Source organism: Phyllostomus hastatus, unplaced genomic scaffold (assembly GCF_019186645.2).
Source record: "Phyllostomus hastatus isolate PE091 unplaced genomic scaffold, TTU_PhHast_1.1 phas_contig_150, whole genome shotgun sequence".
Taxonomy (NCBI): Eukaryota; Metazoa; Chordata; class Mammalia; order Chiroptera; family Phyllostomidae; genus Phyllostomus; species Phyllostomus hastatus.
The window spans coordinates 19,065,613-19,085,139 of record NW_025333611.1 but is presented as its reverse complement, the minus strand read 5'-3'; the positions used below and the strand labels follow the sequence as shown (position 1 = coordinate 19,085,139).

At 51.4% G+C, this 19,527-nt stretch overlaps 1 protein-coding gene across 2 annotated transcripts; it reads right to left on the bottom strand.

The window, feature by feature from the left end:
- Window positions 1–385: 385 nt before the first annotated feature.
- On the bottom strand, window positions 386–14,247 carry ATOX1 (antioxidant 1 copper chaperone). 2 transcript variants are annotated; one of them, XM_045824099.1, is made up of 4 exons: window positions 14,126–14,247; window positions 10,179–10,254; window positions 7,522–7,692; window positions 386–788 (listed from the first exon to the last, which is right to left on the bottom strand). In XM_045824099.1, exons 1-3 carry the CDS (start codon window positions 14,129–14,131, stop codon window positions 7,568–7,570), a joined length of 207 nt encoding a protein of 68 aa, XP_045680055.1. In that variant the 5' UTR covers window positions 14,132–14,247; the 3' UTR covers window positions 386–788; window positions 7,522–7,567. The 2 variants fall into 2 exon arrangements, with proteins under 2 accessions (XP_045680055.1, XP_045680046.1); XM_045824090.1 differs by lacking the exon at window positions 386–788 and adding an exon at window positions 3,200–3,337.
- Between the last annotated feature and the right edge of the window lie 5,280 nt (window positions 14,248–19,527).

Genomic DNA, 19,527 nt, shown 5'->3' with positions numbered 1-19,527 from the left:
AAGAGGCCGGCACTAATTAAAGGAGAATGAATGCCACAGAGAGGGCTGCGTCCCGGGCACCAGCCGCTCGCCTCCCACACCGGCCGCGCCCCAGGTTCCGTCTTTACTTTCCATAGTTTGCCATGGTCGAAAGGATGTAGAGCTGAACTTTCCAGATTTCAGTTTTCAAACTGTAAAATCACGAAGCTTTTGTTCAAACGAAAAGCTTTACTTGGGTCCTGGTCTGGTAGCTCAGCTGGTTCAAGTGCTGCCCCCATATGCCAAGGTTGCAGGTTTAATTGATCCCGGGTCAGGGCACATACAAGAACCAGCCAGTGAATGCATGAATAAGTGGGGTGACAAATCAGTGTTTCTCTCGCTCTGTCTCTCAATCAATCAATCAATCGAGTTTTTCAAAAGCTGTATTTGTGTTATGCCACCGTCAAGCATTAGGCATGAAATGGATCTTATTTAAGTCGCAGCAGTCACCTGGGGCAGGTAGGATCATGATCCCCATTGTACAGATGAGGCAACTGAGCTGCACAAGAGAATCAGTGACTTGTCCAAGGTCACATCGCTGTCAAGTGACAGAAGCAGAGTTTGGATACAGGCCTGCTGACAGTGGAGCGTGGCTTCACATCGCTCGGCTAGTCCACTGTCAGCCCACAGGGACCGAACAGGATGGGATGGGATTAATGCGAGGGCGGCACGACAGACAAATGTCCCCCAAATGGCAGTTGTTGCATGCCCATCAAATACTGTCTTAGTGCCTGTTCCATGCGCTGAAGGAAGCCATGCCTGGCTCAGTCCTGGAAGACAAGAAAGACACCAAAAGCTTTGCCACAACACTGAGGCTGGTGGGATAAGTGCTGAGGGCCAAGGGGAGGACAAATTACTTCCAGCTGTGGAGAGGTTTCAGGGAGGCTGTGCTTCGTAAGGGAGGGAAGGCCATCTGTATGCGGAGATGAGGCCAAGGTGGCAAGGCAGGCGTACAGAATCGCTCCGAGTACAGTGGGGCAGCGTGGACAAAGGGGAGACGCCTGGGAGACACAGCAGGAGCAGGCTGGGGAAGGTGGGCTGGGTGAGGTGCCAGGGAAGCACGCATCTGCTCCCAGCCCACCCCTGCAGAAACCCTGCTGTGCTGTGTGATCTCTGGTGCTGCAGGGACAGCCAGCTGGGCTTCGGGCAGGCGTGAGAGCTTCCCTGGGGCCTGGGCTGGAAACCTGGATTCCAGAGGTGGTGCGGAGAAGAGCCAAAGCAAAGGAGCTCCTCCAGGACCACTCACCCCAGAAGGCACGGGTGCCTCAGCCCTCAGGCATTCCTAATGGGCCAGCCGGCCTAAATCAGGTCTCTGGAGGGCGGAAGCTGTGAAAATGGAAAAACTCAACTTCACATGCCCAGAGCCCACAGAGGCACCCCTCCAAGGATGGGTAAATCCAAAGGACACTGCCATCTTGTGGTCAAGGAACCCCGATGCATCGATGGCTGGGAGAGTCCCTGTACCCCAGAGGGACCACAGAGGCAGAAATGCCCAAGACTTGTTTAATAATTTCATAATGGAACCAGAATTACGCTGGCACCCAGTTTGGAGTCAAAGCCAACTCTTAATTCTGGCTGCCACGTTCCCCGAGGTGCAGGTATCGTGAATTGCGCAGATGAGGACACGGCCGCCAGGGAGAGATTAGGTGACTGGTCCAAGGTCACAGGTGGCCAAGGACAGAGCCAAGTCTTATGCCAGGGTCCCCAGTCACTGCCTGATAAATGGTTAAGGGTTAAAGCAGTGATTCTCAACAGGTGGTCCCCAAGACCTTCCAGAAGGTGCATGAGGTGGAAACTATGTTCATAAGATGCCCTATTCTTCCAGCCATACAGTGAAATTTCCAGAATTGACTTGCTGTGCAATGACCTCCTCTAGTTCTGATGGCTGATGGGATGCATATTTGCGTACTCATCTCAAAAATTAGTGTTTTCATTTCTAAAATGGCATGGCCTATGTATAACCAAAAGCCCTTTGAGATGTTCAATAATTTTTAAGACTGTAAATGGGTCTTAGGATGAAAAAGTTTGAGAACTGTTGCTTTAAAGAAATATTTAGCCCTGGCTGGTATGGCTCAGTGGATTGAGTGCTGGCCTTCGAGCCGAAGGGTCACTGGTTTGATTCCCAGTCAGGGTACATGCCTGGGTTATGGGCCAGGTCCCTGGTGGGGTGTGCGTGAGAGGCAACCACACATTGATGTTTCTCTCCCTCTCTTCCTTCTCTCTCTCTAAAAATAAATAAAATCTTTAAAAAATGTCCTCTTAAAAAGATTTTAAAAAATAGAGTTATGCAAACTGAAACCTTTCTTTTGTTTTGATATAGATGCATCGACTCTGTGAGGCACTGGTTTTTAGGGTGGTCGGAATCCTCATTATTAGGTTGATGGAAACTGTAATGGACATTCCTACACATCTTTGATGAGAGACACACAGTTACATGTGCGAACAGGGAGCATTCACTGAGTGACTGCTCAGTGGCAAGCCCTGTTCTAAGTGGCTGGCTTACATGTGCGGCCTCATCAAACCCCCACAACCGCTGTTGGCAGGAGGTGCTATTAGTGTCTTTTGTCCTGTGGACACGGAGACGTGGCCCAGCTAGGAGGTGTGTGGACTCTCTCCCAGGCAGTCTGTCTTCCCTGCCTCTTCCCACTCCTGTCTTAAGACTGGACATCCACTCCCTGGCTGGCGTAGCTCAGTGGATTGAGTGCGGGCTGCGAACCAAAGTGTCGCAGGTTCGATTCCCAGTCAGGGTACATGCCTGGGTTGCAGGCCATGACCCCCAGCAACCGCACATTAATGTTTCTCTCTCTCTCTTTCTCCCTCCCTTCCCTCTCTAAAAATAAATAAATAAAATCTACAAAAAAAAAGACTAGACATTCACTTGACAGGACAAACGTTTTTCAAAACATGGACTCTAGGAGAGTAGTAAAAAGAAGTAAGATCGCCAATCCAACCCCCCACCTTCGCTTTATGGATGAGGGAAAGTGAGGCCCAGAGAGGATTAGGTGACTTGCAAAAGATCACACAGCAAAGAATCAAAATCCACTGGGCTTCTTACTCCCGGCCAGGGGCTCTGAGAACTCCAACCCAAGCAAGCACTGCTATGAACTCCTTCAGAGCAACACGTGAGCATCACGGTGTAGCTTGTAAGCAAGAACATCAAGACTACACAAGAGACGACATCTCCAACAAAAGCAGTTTGACTTTATTGCCAGGAAGCTAGGGAGGAGCAGGGCAAGTGGGGGGCCTCTGCAGGAACTGCCAGCCGTGAGCAGGATTGCCAGGTTCCCATCTGTCTGGAGGGCAGAAGAGGATCAGAGTCCTGGAAGAGATGAGATGTTAGGTGGAACAAAGGCGCCATCTGCTGTGCATGTGGAAGCAGTGCAGAAGCAAAGGTTCAAGAGGCAGTTGTGGAAGGTGAGCTGGGAAGCCTGGGTGCTGGAGACCTAAAAGCCCAGTGTCTAGCTCTGCACGCTGCTCCCAAGTCTGTTGTTCTCGGCTTGACGGGGAACCCTGTTAACCTTGCTCAGTCAGTCCCTGCAGAGGGCCTCTTCTGGGGAACACCTGGGGCTGCTGGGACAGCACTCCCGGTCCTGTTTCCACTCACTCTGGGAAGACAATGAACAAAATCCTGAGCAAACAAATCTGTCACGAGCCAGACGATCAAAGTGGCTTTATAACCAGTACACACTCAAGCTCTGGTTCCCAAACCTGGATTGAAATCAGTCACTGGGGGGAGGGGGACACTGAAAACAGACTCAGAGACAGATGGGAGGGAGAGTCGTTGCCTGGGCGTGCGGGCCAAGCGCTTGACCGGTGATTCCCACCCAGTGCATGCATCTGAGTCTCCAGGAGCCTTCCCTCACTGCACGCGGTCACTGAGACACGTGCAGATGAAATTCTAGGATGTGTGGAATTTTCTGTGGAACAGTGTGAGGCTGGGGGTTGCACAACTGCGGGGGCTGGGTGAGGAGCACACGGGCGCTCATCTTTACGACTCCACCTGCAGATGGGTGAGACTTCCTGTGACAGAAAAAGCTGAAATAAAAACTGCCGTGAGAATTACCCAGCCAGAAAAAGGAATGAAGAAGCACTGACCCACACTACCACTCACGTGAATCATGAAAACATCATGCTAAGTATAAGAAGACAGACACAAAAAGTCACCTACTGTGTGATTCCTTTTTAAAATTATAAGTTATTGATTATGCTATTACAGTTGTCCTGATTTTCCCTGATTTGCTCCCCTCCACCCAGCACCCCCCCACTCCTTCAAGCAATCCCTCCACCATTGTTCATGTCCATGGGTCACTCATACAAATTCTTTGGCTACTCCATTTCCTACATGGTACTTTACATCCCCAGAACTATTCTGTAACTACCTATTTGTACTTCTTAATCCCCTCACCTCTTCACCCATCCCCCACTTGCCCCTTCCATTTGGCAGCCATCAAAATGTTCTCTGTATCCATGGTTCTGTCTCTGTTCTTGGTTGCTTAGTTTGTTTTTCAGATTCAATTGTTGATACATTGTTGTTGTTGTTGTTGTTTACCATTTTATTGTTCATAGTTTTGATCTTTTTTCTTAAGTAAATCCCTTTAACATTTCATATAATAATGGTTTGGTGATAGTGAACTCTTAGTTTTTGCTTTTCTGGGAAGCTCTTTTATCTACCTTTCAATTCTAAACAACATCTTTGCTGGGTAGAGCAACGTTGGCTTAGGTCCCTGCATTTCATGACTTTTCATATTTCTGGCCAATCCCTTCTTTTTCTTTTAGGTTTAAAAAAAGATTTTATGTATATATTTTTAGACACAGGGGAAGGGAGGGAGAAAGAGAGGGAGAGAAACAGCAATGTGTGGTTGTCCCTCACTCGGCCCCCACCCCCTGCCCACCCAGGGACCTGGCCCACACCCAGGCATGTGCCCTGATGGGGAATTGAGCCAGTGACCCTCCAGTTCACAGGCCAGCACCCAATGTGCTGAGCCACAGCAGTCAGGGCTGGCCAATCCCTTCTAGCCTGCAAAGTGTCTTTTGAGAAATCAGCTGACAGTTTTATGGGAACTCCCCTACAAGTAACTGACTTCCTTTTTCTTGCTGCTCTTAAGAGTCTCTCCTTATCTTTAACCTTTGGCATTTTAATTCTGATGTGTCTGGGAATGGGCCTCTTTGCATCCATCTTGTTTGGGACTCTCTGTGCTTCCTGGACTTGCATGTCTGTTTCCTTCACTAAACTAGGGAAGTTTTCTTTCATTATGTTTTCAAATAGATTTCCAATTTCTAGCTCTTTCTCTTCTCCTTCTGGCACTCATTTTGCCTGGTGCACCCTGCCTGAGCTATATAGCAATCTGAGATGGCTGCTACTTGTGCTGGGCTTGGAGACTCCCAGGCTATGAATCTGGGCCGTCTGCTGCTAGTGCCAGGCCTGGGGCTCACTGAAGCCAGCTGTTGCTTATTTGACAGAATTTAAGAAGCCGTGAGCAGGAGCCAAGACTAGTCACTCATATATAAAGGCAGCTTCAGTGTCCGTCAGTTGGGTGGGGCAGAGTCTCTGCAGATCTCCAAGCGGGTCATACAGTGTTAGGTTGATGGAGTCTCAGATATGGCACCAGTCTGCTGGCTCTATGGGAGGAAGGTTTAGAAAAGGGACAATGGTCTCTGCTGTCCTTGATGCCAGACACTTCAGTGTCTCCCTGTATGCCACTGGTGCCTTTCAAGCTGCCACCCAGGTGCCGGAGCTCTGAGGGACTGAGTCTGAGTCAGTTTGTCCATGTGTGGGTTCTTTAAGAGCTGCTTGGGGCTCCAGCAGTTTCTTCCACTGACTCAATCCCTGCTGGGTTTTGCAGGCAGTAGCTGGGGGCACTTATGTTCCTGGCACTGGAACCCTGGGCTGGGGACTCCTTGCTCCCAAGATATCCCTCCTGAATTTTTATCCACCACAAATGGGTGTGGGACCAGCCTGTTCTGTGTCTGCACTGCTCCTACCAGTCTGGATGGATGTGGTTTCTTTAATTCTGCAGTTGTCAGACTTCCATTCGACTCAATTTCTGATAGTTCTGAATGACAGCTGTTTTATATCTTAGTTGTAATTTTGATGTGGTTGTGGGAGGAGGCGAGCCATGTCTGCCTGTGCCACCATCTTGACCGGAAGTCTGATTCCTTTTCTATGCCATGTCCAGAACAGGTGAAGCCAGAGAGGCAGGGAGTGGGGGTGGGGGGCAGTGGGGAGACATTGCTTAATGGGTACAGGGAATTTTTCTGGGGTGATAAAGCTTTTGAAACTATGGAGAGGTGGTGACTGTACAACATTGTGAATACACGAAAATGTCTATGAATGGTACACTAGACAATGGTAAATGGCATGCTATGTGAATTTCACCTCAATTTAAGAAAAATACTGAAACAAACATTAAACCCAGTTTGGTTTACAGCTGGCAGGTACTATCTGCAGCATGCTGGAGCCCTCAGCCTCTCTGAGCTAAGCCTTCACTTTCAGAGGGGCTTCACAGCAACCCCTGCCAGGCAGGGAAGCAGCGGAGAGGGTGGAGCCCACTTTTACAGATGGGAAGACTGAGACTCGGGCACGGTAGCTCAGGCATGACAGGAGGGCAGGACTGGCATCCTGAGTACCCTTCCTGAGCTCGTCCTGAACATGAGTTGCATCCAAAGATGGAAAGGGTGCATGGGACACAGACACATGTGACATCTCATGATTCACATGTGAGGTCGCTACTCACCCAGGACACTGCCCCAGCTCAGCCTCCAGTGCAGCCTTTAGGAAGGAGGCTGTGCCCGTGGGGCACCAGCATGCCCACTCGTCAGGCCTGGCTGGCTGCCTCTGCCTGGGGGCTCTCCGCGGGCCCGGTCAGCGGACAATGCCACCAGTGACTACAAAACCCCAATTCCGGGTGCCTCTCACCCTGCCTCTGCCACTCGCTGGTGTGGGGCTTCAGTCCCGCCACTGCCCGCTCCAGGCCTCACTTTCCTCTGTGACAGTGAGCGCACAGGCCTGTGGCAACCACTGCAGTTCCCGCACCACATGCAGGACAAGGGCAGTGACAGCTGGGCAGGTGGGGCTGTGGAGGGGTCTGGGAGTGGAGGGGATATTGGATGGATGGGTAAGCTCTGCCCCGGTCCCGTAGGGGAGGGGGCAGGCACAGGGCCACTTATGTGCCCCCTGGGTTACATAAAATTGGTGGGGATTTCCAGCTTAGACACGTGATTGGTTTGCACCAATCTGAATTAACTTACCTGGTCGGTGCCCAGCAACACAAACCCCGGGGCAGAGGGGTTGCTTCTGATGGGACAGTCAACTGATCAAAGCAACAGACACACTGTTCAGCATCATGTGCTCTCAACTTAAACATGGCTGATCGTGAAATGCACCCGTGTCACCAAAGGGGTCCCGGGAGGCATCGCACAGCGCAGCCTCTACCGCAGAGGGCTGGGCACGTGACCTGCACTAGACGGCCAACCATTCTGTCGGGGTGCCGGCACTTCACCCACCTGCCCGCTTTTGGTCCACCCCGAGGGCCAGGGGTCCAGGCCGTCGCTATTTGGGGCCGACGTAGGTGACGGTCTTCCCTGTTTTCTTCAGGGTCTCCAGCAGAGCGTCCACGCTGTGCTCGGAGTCGATGCACACCTTCTTGTTGGGCAGGTCGATCTCAAACTGAATGTCTGCAGGGAGAGGAGGTGGAGTGAGGGTGGCGGGCTGCGGACGCAGGGGCCCCGGCAGTCAGAGCGAGGAAGCGCCCGGCTCTGCCGTCCTTGTTCACAGCCACCGCTCCGGGCTCCCCCACACCTGCGACCGGGAGACTCTCCCTGTAAGGCGGAGGTTTGCTGGCCCCGCCCTAGACTCGCACAGGTAGTAGAGACACACCACGGTAAAAAAGGGCAAACGTTTCTGATAAAACGGAAAGTGTAAGGCCTCTCTCTACTCTCTTCACCCTCTAGAGATCACTCCGAATAGTGGGGCATCTCTCCAGGCTTTTCCCCGACAGACAGATGGGAAATAACCCCCCAAACGGCGTCCTACTATAGAAACGGGTCCTGCTTTGTGTCCCTTCCCCGTGGCCAGGACACCCTGCCGTCTTACACACCCAGACGCACTTCATCATTTTCTAACGGCCACACCGTGATCCGCAGTGGGGATGTGCCCTGCAGCTCCTCACTCCCCTGCGGAAGGACACCGAGGCGGCTTCCAGTGTCTCACTGTTACCACAACGGCACAGTCAACATGCCTGACCATGTCTTGTAAACCCTGCGAAAGTATCTCTGTTCCATGGATTCGCGGAACGGAAACTGTGGGGCAACAGACTGGCACCTTCTCAATGTTAACTGGCTTTGCAGAACTGCCCTCTCCAAGGGCTGTGCTGATTCAAAGCCCCCAGCAGCACGAGGGAGCGTGTCGAACGGGTCTTCCGGGGACCGCCGAGTGCAGAGGGGAGTCCCCTCACAGGCTCGAGCTGTGGCTCCACCGCCGACTGGCTGGGTCTTGTCCATTACAGGCCTCACCTTCCCCATCTGTACTGAAGGAGATGGGGTTGGCCAGCCCCTACGGTCTTTCCAAGTTCAAGTATGCCATTAGTCTGTGATTCCTCTGGCCCAGGACTGCTCATCTAGGGCCCCAACCAACTCGAAACCCTTCTGAGCCTTCTCAAGAGGTCACCCAAGTGGGGACAGTAGTGAAAGGTAGGGAGAAACCTGCCCCCAAGTTCAGAGCAGATCCCCAAGTGACAGTCAAAGGGTCTTAAAAATCACGTGGTGCAAGATTTGGTCCTAACGCCTGAACTCTAGTGAATGGATGCTTGGGGTGGGTGGGTGTTACAATGCATCCGTGCTGCCTTCTGGGTTTTTGTCTTTTGGTTCACGAGTGTCGCCCTCCTCTGACACCATCGCGCCAGAAGCTCTGGGACTATCTAACACACTGGATTTCAAATTGTGTGCCCTGCAGCCCAGGTTCCTGGGCAGGTGTCCTCGAGCCGTGGAAAAGCAGTCCCACCCTCGCTCCATCCAGACCGTGCCTCTCTGTATATGAGGGGCTTCCGAGCAGCAGCTCACTCTGAGCGCCTGCAGCAAAAGCAGGTGCAGACGCTCACTCTCACATGGTAGCTGGGGAAACTCAGGCCCGAGAGAGGAAGAGGCAACGGTCAGGTGACGAGTCAGAGAGGGTTCTTTCCGCAACCTCCTCATTCCACTGATGGAACATACAGCTCAGGAAACTGCTTTGAATGCTAACGAGATCACACCTAATGGAAGCCCTTTGAAAATCTGGTGTTATTATTATTTAGGGTTAAAAAATAAAAGTCTGCCCTGGCTGGTGTGGCTCAGTGGACTAAGTGCCAGCCTGCGAACCAAAAGGTCGCTGGTTTGATTCCTGGTCAGGACACACGCCTGGGTTGCGGGTCAGGTCCCCAGTGCGGGGTGTGGGAGAGGCATCCAATGGATACATCTCTTGAATGTCGAGGTTTCTCTCCCTCCGTTTCTCCCTCCCTCCCTGTCTCTCTGAAAATACATTAAAAAAAAAATGAACATCTCAGAAGACTGACTGGCCCAGCACTACCAGAATTCTGACTGCAGCTCAGCCCTGACCTCAGGGAGCCCCAGGGCCAGACCTCAGCCCTCTCCGGCCTCCATTTCCCCAGCTGAGACTTGGGGGGGCTAGAAAAGTATAATGGTTTTCTAAATATGTCCAAAAGAGGCGCTTTAGGAGTTCTACACATGACTGATTCAAGTTGTTACAGTTTACAAAGTCTTAATAGGAAATGACACTCAGATGTGTCATATAACAAAAATTATCCCACTGGAGATCACCAACATGCCAACTGGTACTGACAGGGCTCTGGAACTAGACTGCAAGGCCAAATCCCACCTCTGCCGCTTACTGGCTGCGTGGCCCCAGGCAAGTTACTTAACCTCTCTGAACTTCAGTCCTCCACTATAATGGAGATAGTCAAAGAAGCTACCGAACTGGTTGTGAGGATTAAATGAAAGCCACCAAGCAGAGTACTTGGCACATGCTAGGTACTCAATACACTGCAGTTTTACCGTCATTATCAGCTTAAACTCAAGCTTCTCCGGCTCCGTGTCTGCGTGCATTTGAACACGACATAAAGTTTATCGGTCTCCCCCACTTCACCCCCAACCGAGGGCCACTCACTCACCTCCTAGCTTGTTGAGGACCCGAGTGACTGCATTCGAGCAGCCTTCACACGTCATGTCTACAGAGAACTCGTGCTTCTGAAACAAACAAAGGGGACCATGAGCCAAGCGCTTCGGAGAGACCCGCACCCCCCACCGGCATGCAGCCCACTCAAGGGCCAAGACAAGGGGCAGAGACACAGGAAGACCTGGCTGCCGTCCGACTCCCAAGGGGCCTGTGTCTGGGCCCCACTGTCTTCAGTGGCAAAGTGGAGTCACCGAGGATTTCTGTGCCTCACAGGCTATGGTGTCAAATGAGGTCACCCCCAGCTCCTTGAGCAGTGTCGGGCGCACAGTGAGTTGAATCGGCTGGGAAGCTAGTTTACCATGTTGGCTTCTAGTCTCACCTTCAAAACCCCGATTCTCAGGCATGGGGCTATCTCAGCAACGTCAGCTCTGACAAGGGCGGTCGCCCATCCTCTGAGCCATGCCGATTGGGTGGTCTCACTTATGCATCAGACGATCACCTTTGGTATTAGAATCACCGGGGAGCTTGTAAAACCTACAGGCTCTGACCTGCAAGAGTGGGCTGGAGCGTCTACCATGGCTAGAAAGCTTCCCTGGTGATTCTGACACACAGTGCCCACCGTCCTCACACAGATGCCTGCTTCTCGGAGGCAGCACCTCACTCCTGGGAAGCGGGTGGAGTGGCGACGCTCCAGGGAGCGGGAGGGCAGCCCAGCATGGGGGGCCAGGCTCCTGGGGGCGTCACACAGGCTCGACATCCTGCGGTCTCCATGGTATCTAACAAACTAAGCTCCCAGAAGGCAGACGCTTTGTTTAGTTCGCTGCCACATCCCCCAAACAGGCACACCTCGGAGACATCATGAGTCCAATTCCAGGCAGCCGCCATGCAGCGGGCGTTACCATAAAGCAAGCTGTCATCTTTTTGCTGGTGGAGGGTTTTGCTTTTAATTTGTAAAAACAAAACAAAACAAAACACAACAACCTACATTTGTGAAGCACAATAAAGCTAACTGCAAATGAAACCAGGTACGTCTGTAGTTGCAACAGACCACATGGTTCGAGAAGCCTAAAGCAGTCCCTGTGCAGGCATGTGCTGAGGCTGGGATGTGGACCCAGGCTTTCCTGGCTCCAGGGACTCCCTGCTAGTTCTGGACCAGCAAACAGCATGGCCGCCCCCACCACCCTGACTCTGGGCGGGACCTCGGAGAGTGGGGACACCTCATGAAGGAGCAGGAGTTTTTGCTGCCTAAGGACCTAAAGTCAGCAGACATCTGAAGCTTCCTGCTGCGTGGACTAGACAGCAGGTCTCCTTCCAGCCTCCATCATGCAGAGGTCAGACGCCTGGTGGTGGCTTCTGGGTGACAAACATCACACTGCGGGTTCTCCTCCTCCACCTCTGAGTTGCAAAAGTAAATTTGATGGTGGTGGGAAAATCTACTTAACCAACAGAGGAAGCCATGTTGCTTCGCAGGGAACCCCAAGACTTGGCCTGGTGCGGCTCCAGCCCCTCAGGGCCTCGTCAAGGTCGATGAAAAAGCCCAAGGAGTGGCAGTTCTTTCACAGAGCCTCAGACTCGGCAAGGCGGGGACAGAGTGGGGTCGTGCTGTCCAGCTCCTCTCAGACAAGGAATTCTTTCTCAACGCGCCAGGACATTCAGCCTCTGAAGGCCCCAAATAAGGGGAGTTTACCACGAATAACATTTGAGGGCCTCCTCTGTGCCAGACCTGGCCCTAGGCACCTCTGTGAATTACAATGGTTAATCATTACAATAACCTGTAAGTTATTACTATTATCCCTTCTTGACAAGGGAGGAAGTTGAGGTTCAGAGGTCAGGTTGCTCACTCAATGTGACACAGCCAGTGAGTGGCAGGGCCTAGACCGGACAGTCTCCAAAGCCTGAGCCCACAACCACCGTAGTCCTTGTCAAAATGAGGTCTGAGGTCTGAAGTCTGCCCGCCGGTAGTTCCACCCTACTTGTCCTGGGTCTCTGCAACAGCCAGCGTTCCCTGTGGATTAGCTGTGCCAGTGGCTGAGCTGAGTATTTCGCTGGCATTTTCCCATCCATACTAACAGTCCTGGGAGGCCGGTTTTTACCCCCATTTTACAGATGAGGAAATCAAGGCCGAGAGAAGTAAAGCGGCTTCCCCAAAAGCATCGGGTTGGCAAGCAGGAGCAGGTGTTCAAATAGGTTTCTGAGACTGAAAGTGTTTGAGACACCAGCCTCTCAGGAGGCAGGCTTCCCCTTTCAGTTTTGATGGCAGGCCCTCTGCTAAATCTTCCATCCTCCGGCTGTTCATCTCGAGATGGGGCACCGAGTGCCCTCTTCCTACTGACCATCCCCTCTGATGAGTCTTTTGTTTGTCTAAATCCTCAGAAGTGAACAGAGGACAGTGATCCTCAAGCTGGCCACCCTCCCCCCCCCCAAAAAAAACAACCCTGGTGGCCTCACTACCCCAGTCCTGGGGTGACTGATGCTGTCCTCTAACCCTGCCACAGGCAGACTGGTTCAACTGGGAGCCAATATTGCTGGGTTCTTGTCCAGACTTTGTGTTGTCTGAGGATCTGTCGCAAGGCACCCGGCAAGACCCAAGGGAAATGACACCTGTGATGTTTGTGGCTTAGCCCAAGGGGCCTCTGGCTCATCTGTCAGCTTCCCCAAACTAGGAGGCTAAGACACAGGGCATCTGGGAGATACCTCTGAGTACTCCCTGGGAGCAGAGCAGTGAACTCAGCACCCTGGGGGCAAGTGCTAAACACCACCTGACCCAACCAGGATCTCTAGGATGCAGCTGGGATCAAAGCTTCCTCCCAAGCCAAAGGGACTACTTTTGTCCACTTACCAAGTGGCCAGGCCAGGAAAGACTGGGCATCTGAAGATAAGAGGATTAATCCTGGCTCCATCCATCGTCCAACTCAACCTTGCATAAATTATGAGCTTTGGGGTTTTTTTGTGTGTGTTTTTTTTTCTTTTTGGCAAAAGGTTTGCTTCCTTTCTTCCTTCCTCCCTTCCTTCTTTTTTCAAATTATAAGAGAAACTTTATTCATAAAGTTACAGAGACGAGCCCGCTGGGCTTCTGAAACAAGTTACAGAAGCCAAAGAAGGGCCCTGGGAGCTTAGAAGAGAGAAAGGCGAAGATAACAAACCGTGGGTGGGGCGAAGAACAGGAGGTAGGGAATGGCGGGGGCGCGCGCCCGACCGGGAAAGTGCGCTAAGAGGCCTTCATTTCTTATCTGCACAATGAGGCAGTGAGCTACTAGATATTTGCGGTTAAGACTGAGTAAGCGGCAAAGACCGGGGAAGACCTCCTCTGTCCTCCTGAAACCCTGCCACTAAGCAACAGGAGACGTTGGGCAGGTCCTGAACCTCTCCGGGGTTCCTGGGTTCAGGTTCAGAGAATGAGCGGCAAAGCACTGTCTCCATTCAGTGTCGTCCAGCCCTGACCTGAAAGTCGGCCAGAGCGGGCAGGGGAAGCGAAGGAAAATACGGACCTCTGAAAACCCTCCTGGTCCGCAAGGCCCTAGCCACCCCCTCCCCTCTCCCAAGGCCAGCTTCGCGGAAGCGCACCAGGCGGAAGGGCAGGAACTGGGAGTCCTAGTTCCCACTCACCACCCACTCCCCGTGTGCTCGCGGGCTCCTCTCTGCCCTGCTCTGGGTCTCCGTTTCCCCGTCTCTGCAGGGAAGGTGTGGGCTTGCCGCCGGAGGCCTTGCGGCGGCTCCGATGTTCCGAAGCCTGACTCCTACCTAAAACCCCCTTCGCACTCGACTTTCTGGAGCTTCGCAGAAGCAGGGGGCTGGGTGGGGAGGGCCGAGAAGGGGCAATAGGTCCCGGCACGGCCTGAGCCCTGGAAGAGCGACATCTGGCCAAGCAACTGTGCAGCCGAGGCGCAGGCCGGGGGCCGCAGACCTGCGCTGGGCAAGGGCGGGGGCGGGGCGGCCACTTACCGGCATGACTGAAGGGACCGTGGGAGGCAGCAGCGACGCTCCTGCAGGTTCTGAGCACTCTAGCTGCTGGGTTTCCAGGCTTGCGCGCCCCGGGGAGCCGCCCCGCAGGCCAGGCCCCGCCCCCTCCGCCCTGCCGGCAGTGAGGCCCCGCCCCCGCCCGGCCGGTCGGAGCAGCCTGACTGCCTGGTCGCTCCGCCCTCTTCCGGAGGGCGTGGCCCCGGACAGCAGCAACTTAGGAGCGAGGCCTTGCAACCTATTGGGCTGGCATCTACCTCCCGTCGGCTCTTTGCGGGCTGCTGGCTTCGATTCAGGCTCCTGTTAGGGCCTTTAGGAATACAAGGGCCCCTTAGTGAACAGGACAGACCCCGTCCCTCCCTAAAAGGACAACCTGCTGTGTTTACTCAGTCACTATTTATTGAATTACAACCATGAGCCAGAACTGTACTAGGCCTCCAAAAGCAGTGGTGGAAAAGACATAGCCCAGTAGGGAGCCAACGAAGCACGGCAGGATATTGCAATGTTAAAGGAAATGTGTCATGGGAGCAGAGAGAGGATCTCTAATTCAGAATAGAGAGAGAGAGAGAGAGAGAGAGAGAGTGTGTGTGTGTGTGTGTGTGTGTGTGGAGGGAGAGGGGAGATTATTGCCCGAGGTAATAAATGAGTTAAGGAGAAGCGAACAGGTTTACCTGATGCTGGAGGAGAAAGAAACTTTCCTCTACCTTCCAAGGTTCTTTCTGCTTGTCTAATAATTAAATTGTCATGACAGATTAATGGGAGAAAATAATCCAATTTAATAACATACCTGAATGAAATGTCACGTACATGAATGAGAGACCCCAGGTACATGAGAGGTTTTGAGTTAGAAAGGGGAAATAAATATATCACATTGTGAGCGAAGGATGAGGTAGGGTGTTTGGGGCTTTGGAGGGAAGGAAGGTCATTCTCAGAATAAGAAGGGCAGAAGTTCAGTAATTAGAAGTTCGCCCTGACACATAGGTCCTAGAAAGTTATTTCTGGTGATAAACCTTATGGGCAAGTCCTCTGATTTGAATTCTGCTAGTAGTTGGGAGGGGGCATGCAGAAGTTTCTCTTGAGTGCAATGGAGCTCAGTTGCCTTTAGCTTAAAGTAATCCACATGTCACAGAGATTCGTCTTGGGGTGAGTCATTATGAACCCCTACATGCTGAAGGAAGGTGAGCAATTTGGGAAGGAGGGAGGTAGACAGAATAGCAGGTATAAATGTCAGAAAGCAAGAGTGAGCATGGCTTGAGAGGTGGAAATAACTCAGACTGAGAAGCAGGCACAGAAAGAGATGGAAACATGAAACCCCAGAGGCATGAGCCCCACAACCACAGGTGAAGACAGATGGAGGCAGAGATGGCCCAGGACAGCTCCAGAGAAACAGGCCTGCCAGTGCTTGGAGTTTCAGACACACAGACAGACACCCCTCTGTACACACACAGCACCAGGGTGGTTCTGTCCTTGGAGTATCCAAGGATTCTGCCAAAGGGGCTCAGTCTGAGCAGTTCCAAAGATCTCTCCATCAACAGAGGGCTTGGAGAACTTATTAAAAACTCAGATTTCTAGCCCTGACTGGTGTGGCTCAGTGGATTGAGTGCTGGCCTGGGTTCCTGGTTTGATTTCAGGTCAGTGCACACGCCTGGGGTGTGGGCTGGGTCCCCATTTGGGGGCGTGTGCGAGGCAACCACACATTGATGTTTGTTTCCCTCTCTTTCTCCCTCTCTAAAAATAAATGAATAAATAAAACCCCTCAGATTTCTAGACCTCACCCTGTATGCATTGCTTCTTAATTTTAAGGCATGCTTTTAGTCCCCCATCCTCTTCCTGGTTTGGGGAACCACTGGTTAAGGAAAACTGTAGTCTAAACTCATGAAACCTTTTTAAGAAACTGCTGGTCATTGTCTCTTGGGTCCAATTCATCCTTTTTGTCTGCTCTGTGAAAAAGAATCCAGACCCTTTATATATGTCTTAAAGATTTTATTTATTTATTTTCAGAGAGGGGAAGGGAGGGAGAGAGAGGGAGGGAAACATCAATGTGTGGTGCCTTTTGCATGCCCCCAACTGGGGACCTGGCCCACAACCCAGGCATGTGTCCTGACTGGGAATCGAACCGATGACACTTTGGTTCACAGGCCAGTAGTCAACCCACTGAGCCCCAGCAGCCAAGGCTGGATCCAGACCCTTTAAATATTTTTTCCTTTGTCCACTGGCAAGATGGTAAGCTTCCTCCATAAAAGCTCTGTAGAGACTGGAAAGGGGAAGGTTTTTCCATCTTGTTTCCACTGTGCTCACTCAGTAGGCCCTTGCAGGATGTGTGATTGCCCCATGCCCAGCTTCTGAGGATGGCTTCTCCAGCACCAGGCTCCTGTTGTGCTCAGGGACCAGCAGCACCTAGCAGCCAGCAGCACCCCCAGTATCTAGCCCCTCGTTGTGTGCTTTCATAGCAGAGTGCCTTCAGTGAGATGCCTCTTTCTGTGACTAGCTTCTTTCATAATCCTAGCAGGTGGTTTTCCAGCCACGAGGGTGGATTTCTCATAAGTTCCACCAGCAGGGCGTTCAGTGGACCAAGCCTGGATCTCAGCCTAGGGGCAGAGGTGGGGTGGAGGTGGGGTGGGGGTAGGGGATGCTTTTTAGGTGTTCTATCTTTCTATCTTGGCTACATAGTGCTATATCATTCAGTTGTTCCACAGCTTATTTAACCAGCCCCCATGGCAGAAATCATTGGTTGGCTAATTCAACACTCATTCCCAATCTTTTTACTCTTGGTACTGTAGTGTAGGCTGGATCCCTAAATACTTGCTTTCCCATCTTCCCTTGCAGCCAGTTTGCTCGTACAATATAGCTCTGGATGATAAGTTCAAAGCAGAAGTCTGCTAGGAAGGAGCCTTTCGGGAAAGCTCTTGCTCTTCTCATAAAAGAGAACAGATACCGCTGCCTAGAATACTGATGTCATATCGAGAGCGCACGTGCACTCTCTTGCAACCATGAGGGGAATGCCAAGGGAATCAGAGAGGCTGGTCCTGGAGGTGCTCATTGAGCCAGCGCCAGCCGCAGCTTGCTTCCAGACGTGCTCTGTGGGAAAGGTGAGCCCTCTCTGTGTCAGCCACTGCTGCTCGGACTTCCTGTCACTCGCCCCTGACACAGTCTACATGCAGTCCCCCACTGACAGAGGTACAGGTTGCTTCCAGTCTTTTAATGTTCAGGATGATATAATGACGGTTTATATACATACATGTTTGCTTAAAATTTTACACAGACTAAACCCCTAGTGGAATTACTGACTCATTGTCAATTGTGATGCAGCCACATTGCCTAAGCCTTACCAACCACATTTGTGTTTCTTCACATCTGTGTATACTGCCCCCAACCATTCCAAGTTTACAGGTAATTTTTAAATGTCTCCTTTCCTGCTTTTCTTTGCCATATTCTCTATAATGAATATTAAGAAAAGGACCGCAGCGGGGGAAAAAGAGTTCGAGATTCTGAGTTCCAGACTGCCAGCAGTCTCATCACCAGCCCTTGTGAACTCGGGCCAGCCTTGCCATCACCAAGCCCGCCCGGGGGCCTGGGGGCTGGGCCCTTCTGGCCGACAGCCCTGTGGCGGGGACAGGCGTGTGGGGACCGCTGCCATGTGCAGATGGTGAGTTTGCCCACAGTGGTCGGTGCCCTCTTCCTGCTGCACCCCGCCTCTGGCCCCCACCTGCTGAGTGATCACTTGGCAGGTGCCGGGGCTCAGCTTTGCAGAGAAAGGCCATTGTAGCTGCCGCCTCCTCCCTCAGGATGGCTATTCCAATCTATGTTTTCTGCTGGCGGTGTAGGAGGGGGTTTTCCCACACGTTTGCCGACATTTGGTATTAGCAAGTAATTATTTTTCATGATTTGGTGACTGAACAATGATTTAACATTTTGGTGTCTTAGTTTCCCCATCTGTTGAAATGAGCTGTTTGAGGTTTAGATAAGCTAATATACATACAGATATTTTATATATACATTATATTTTACATGTATATAAAATAGCTATATGCACACATAATATATACATAGGTGTACACATACACCTATGTATATAAAATGCATAGGTGTACACATATGTATATAACATGCACATACACATGCATACATACATGTACATATATACCTACACATACATACATATATACATATACATGCGCACACACACACACACACACACACACACACACATATATATATATATATATATAAAATAGTTCCATTCTTCTTTGCTGGGCTTTGGATTTAGAGTGATAGTAACCTGATTTTGAATACCAGCTCTGTCACTTTCAAGCTATGTGACCTTGGGACAGTCACTTAACTTTTCTGAGCCATAGTTGCTACTTCTGTAAACTTGAGTTAGTACAGGGTGGGTCAAAAGTAGGTTAACAGTTGTTCGAATGGGAAACAATACAATAATTAATAAATAGTAATGCAAGAACAAACTCTGTGTTTCACGTGCTCACGGCTGTAAACTTCCTTTTGCCCACCTTGTGCTTCAGCATTTCCCTCAGGAGAAATGGAAAAACTATGCCTGGCACCGTGTCTGTCACATAGTAGGTGTTTGATACATGCCGATTCATTTGGACTTCAAATGTGGTCGTCCCTCTTCTAAGCCACAGCAAGTGAGGACTGCTAGGTCTGTGCAGAGAGTGTATAGAGTGTGCTACAAAAACCCTCTTGCAAAGAACTGCGGCTGCAGATTGCCACGATTCGCCATGGACTCCAAAATTCTCAAACTACCTGGAAATCTGTCTACACAGAATTGTCTGGTGGCACACCTGAGAGAAGGAAAGACCATCCCAGGTTCTCAGGGGATTCTGAGGAAGGCATGCCCCCTTTCCTACTGGGGGCTATATCCTCCTTCCTTGGGCAGTGGGTAAAAGAACCTGGACTTGAAACCAGGGAGCCCTGGCTCCTAGCTCTAGCTGTGTGACCTTGGGCAAGTTGTTTAACCTCTCTGAGCCTGTTTCAGAGAAATGGGAAATAGGGTTGTTAAGAGCATTAAATGAGGTCCTCTTCGCAGAGAACAGTAGCAAGGCACCTGGGTCATGGACAGCACTCCACAGACTCTGAGGGGGTGCCGAGCTTGCAGTCAATGCCAAGGGAAGCGTGCTTTTCTTTTCTTTTTTTTTTTAGATTTTATTTATTTATTTTTAGAGAGGGAAGGGAGGGAGAGACAGAGAGAGAGAAACATCAATGTGTGGTTGCTGGGGGCCATGGCCTGCAGCCCAGGCATGTGCCCTGACTGGGAATCGAACCAGCAATGCTTTGGTTCAAAGTCCATGCTCAATCCACTGAGCTACGCCAGCCAGGGCGAAAGCATGCTTTTCTAAGCCAGCGAAGGGTGTCTTTGGATCTTTGTATGG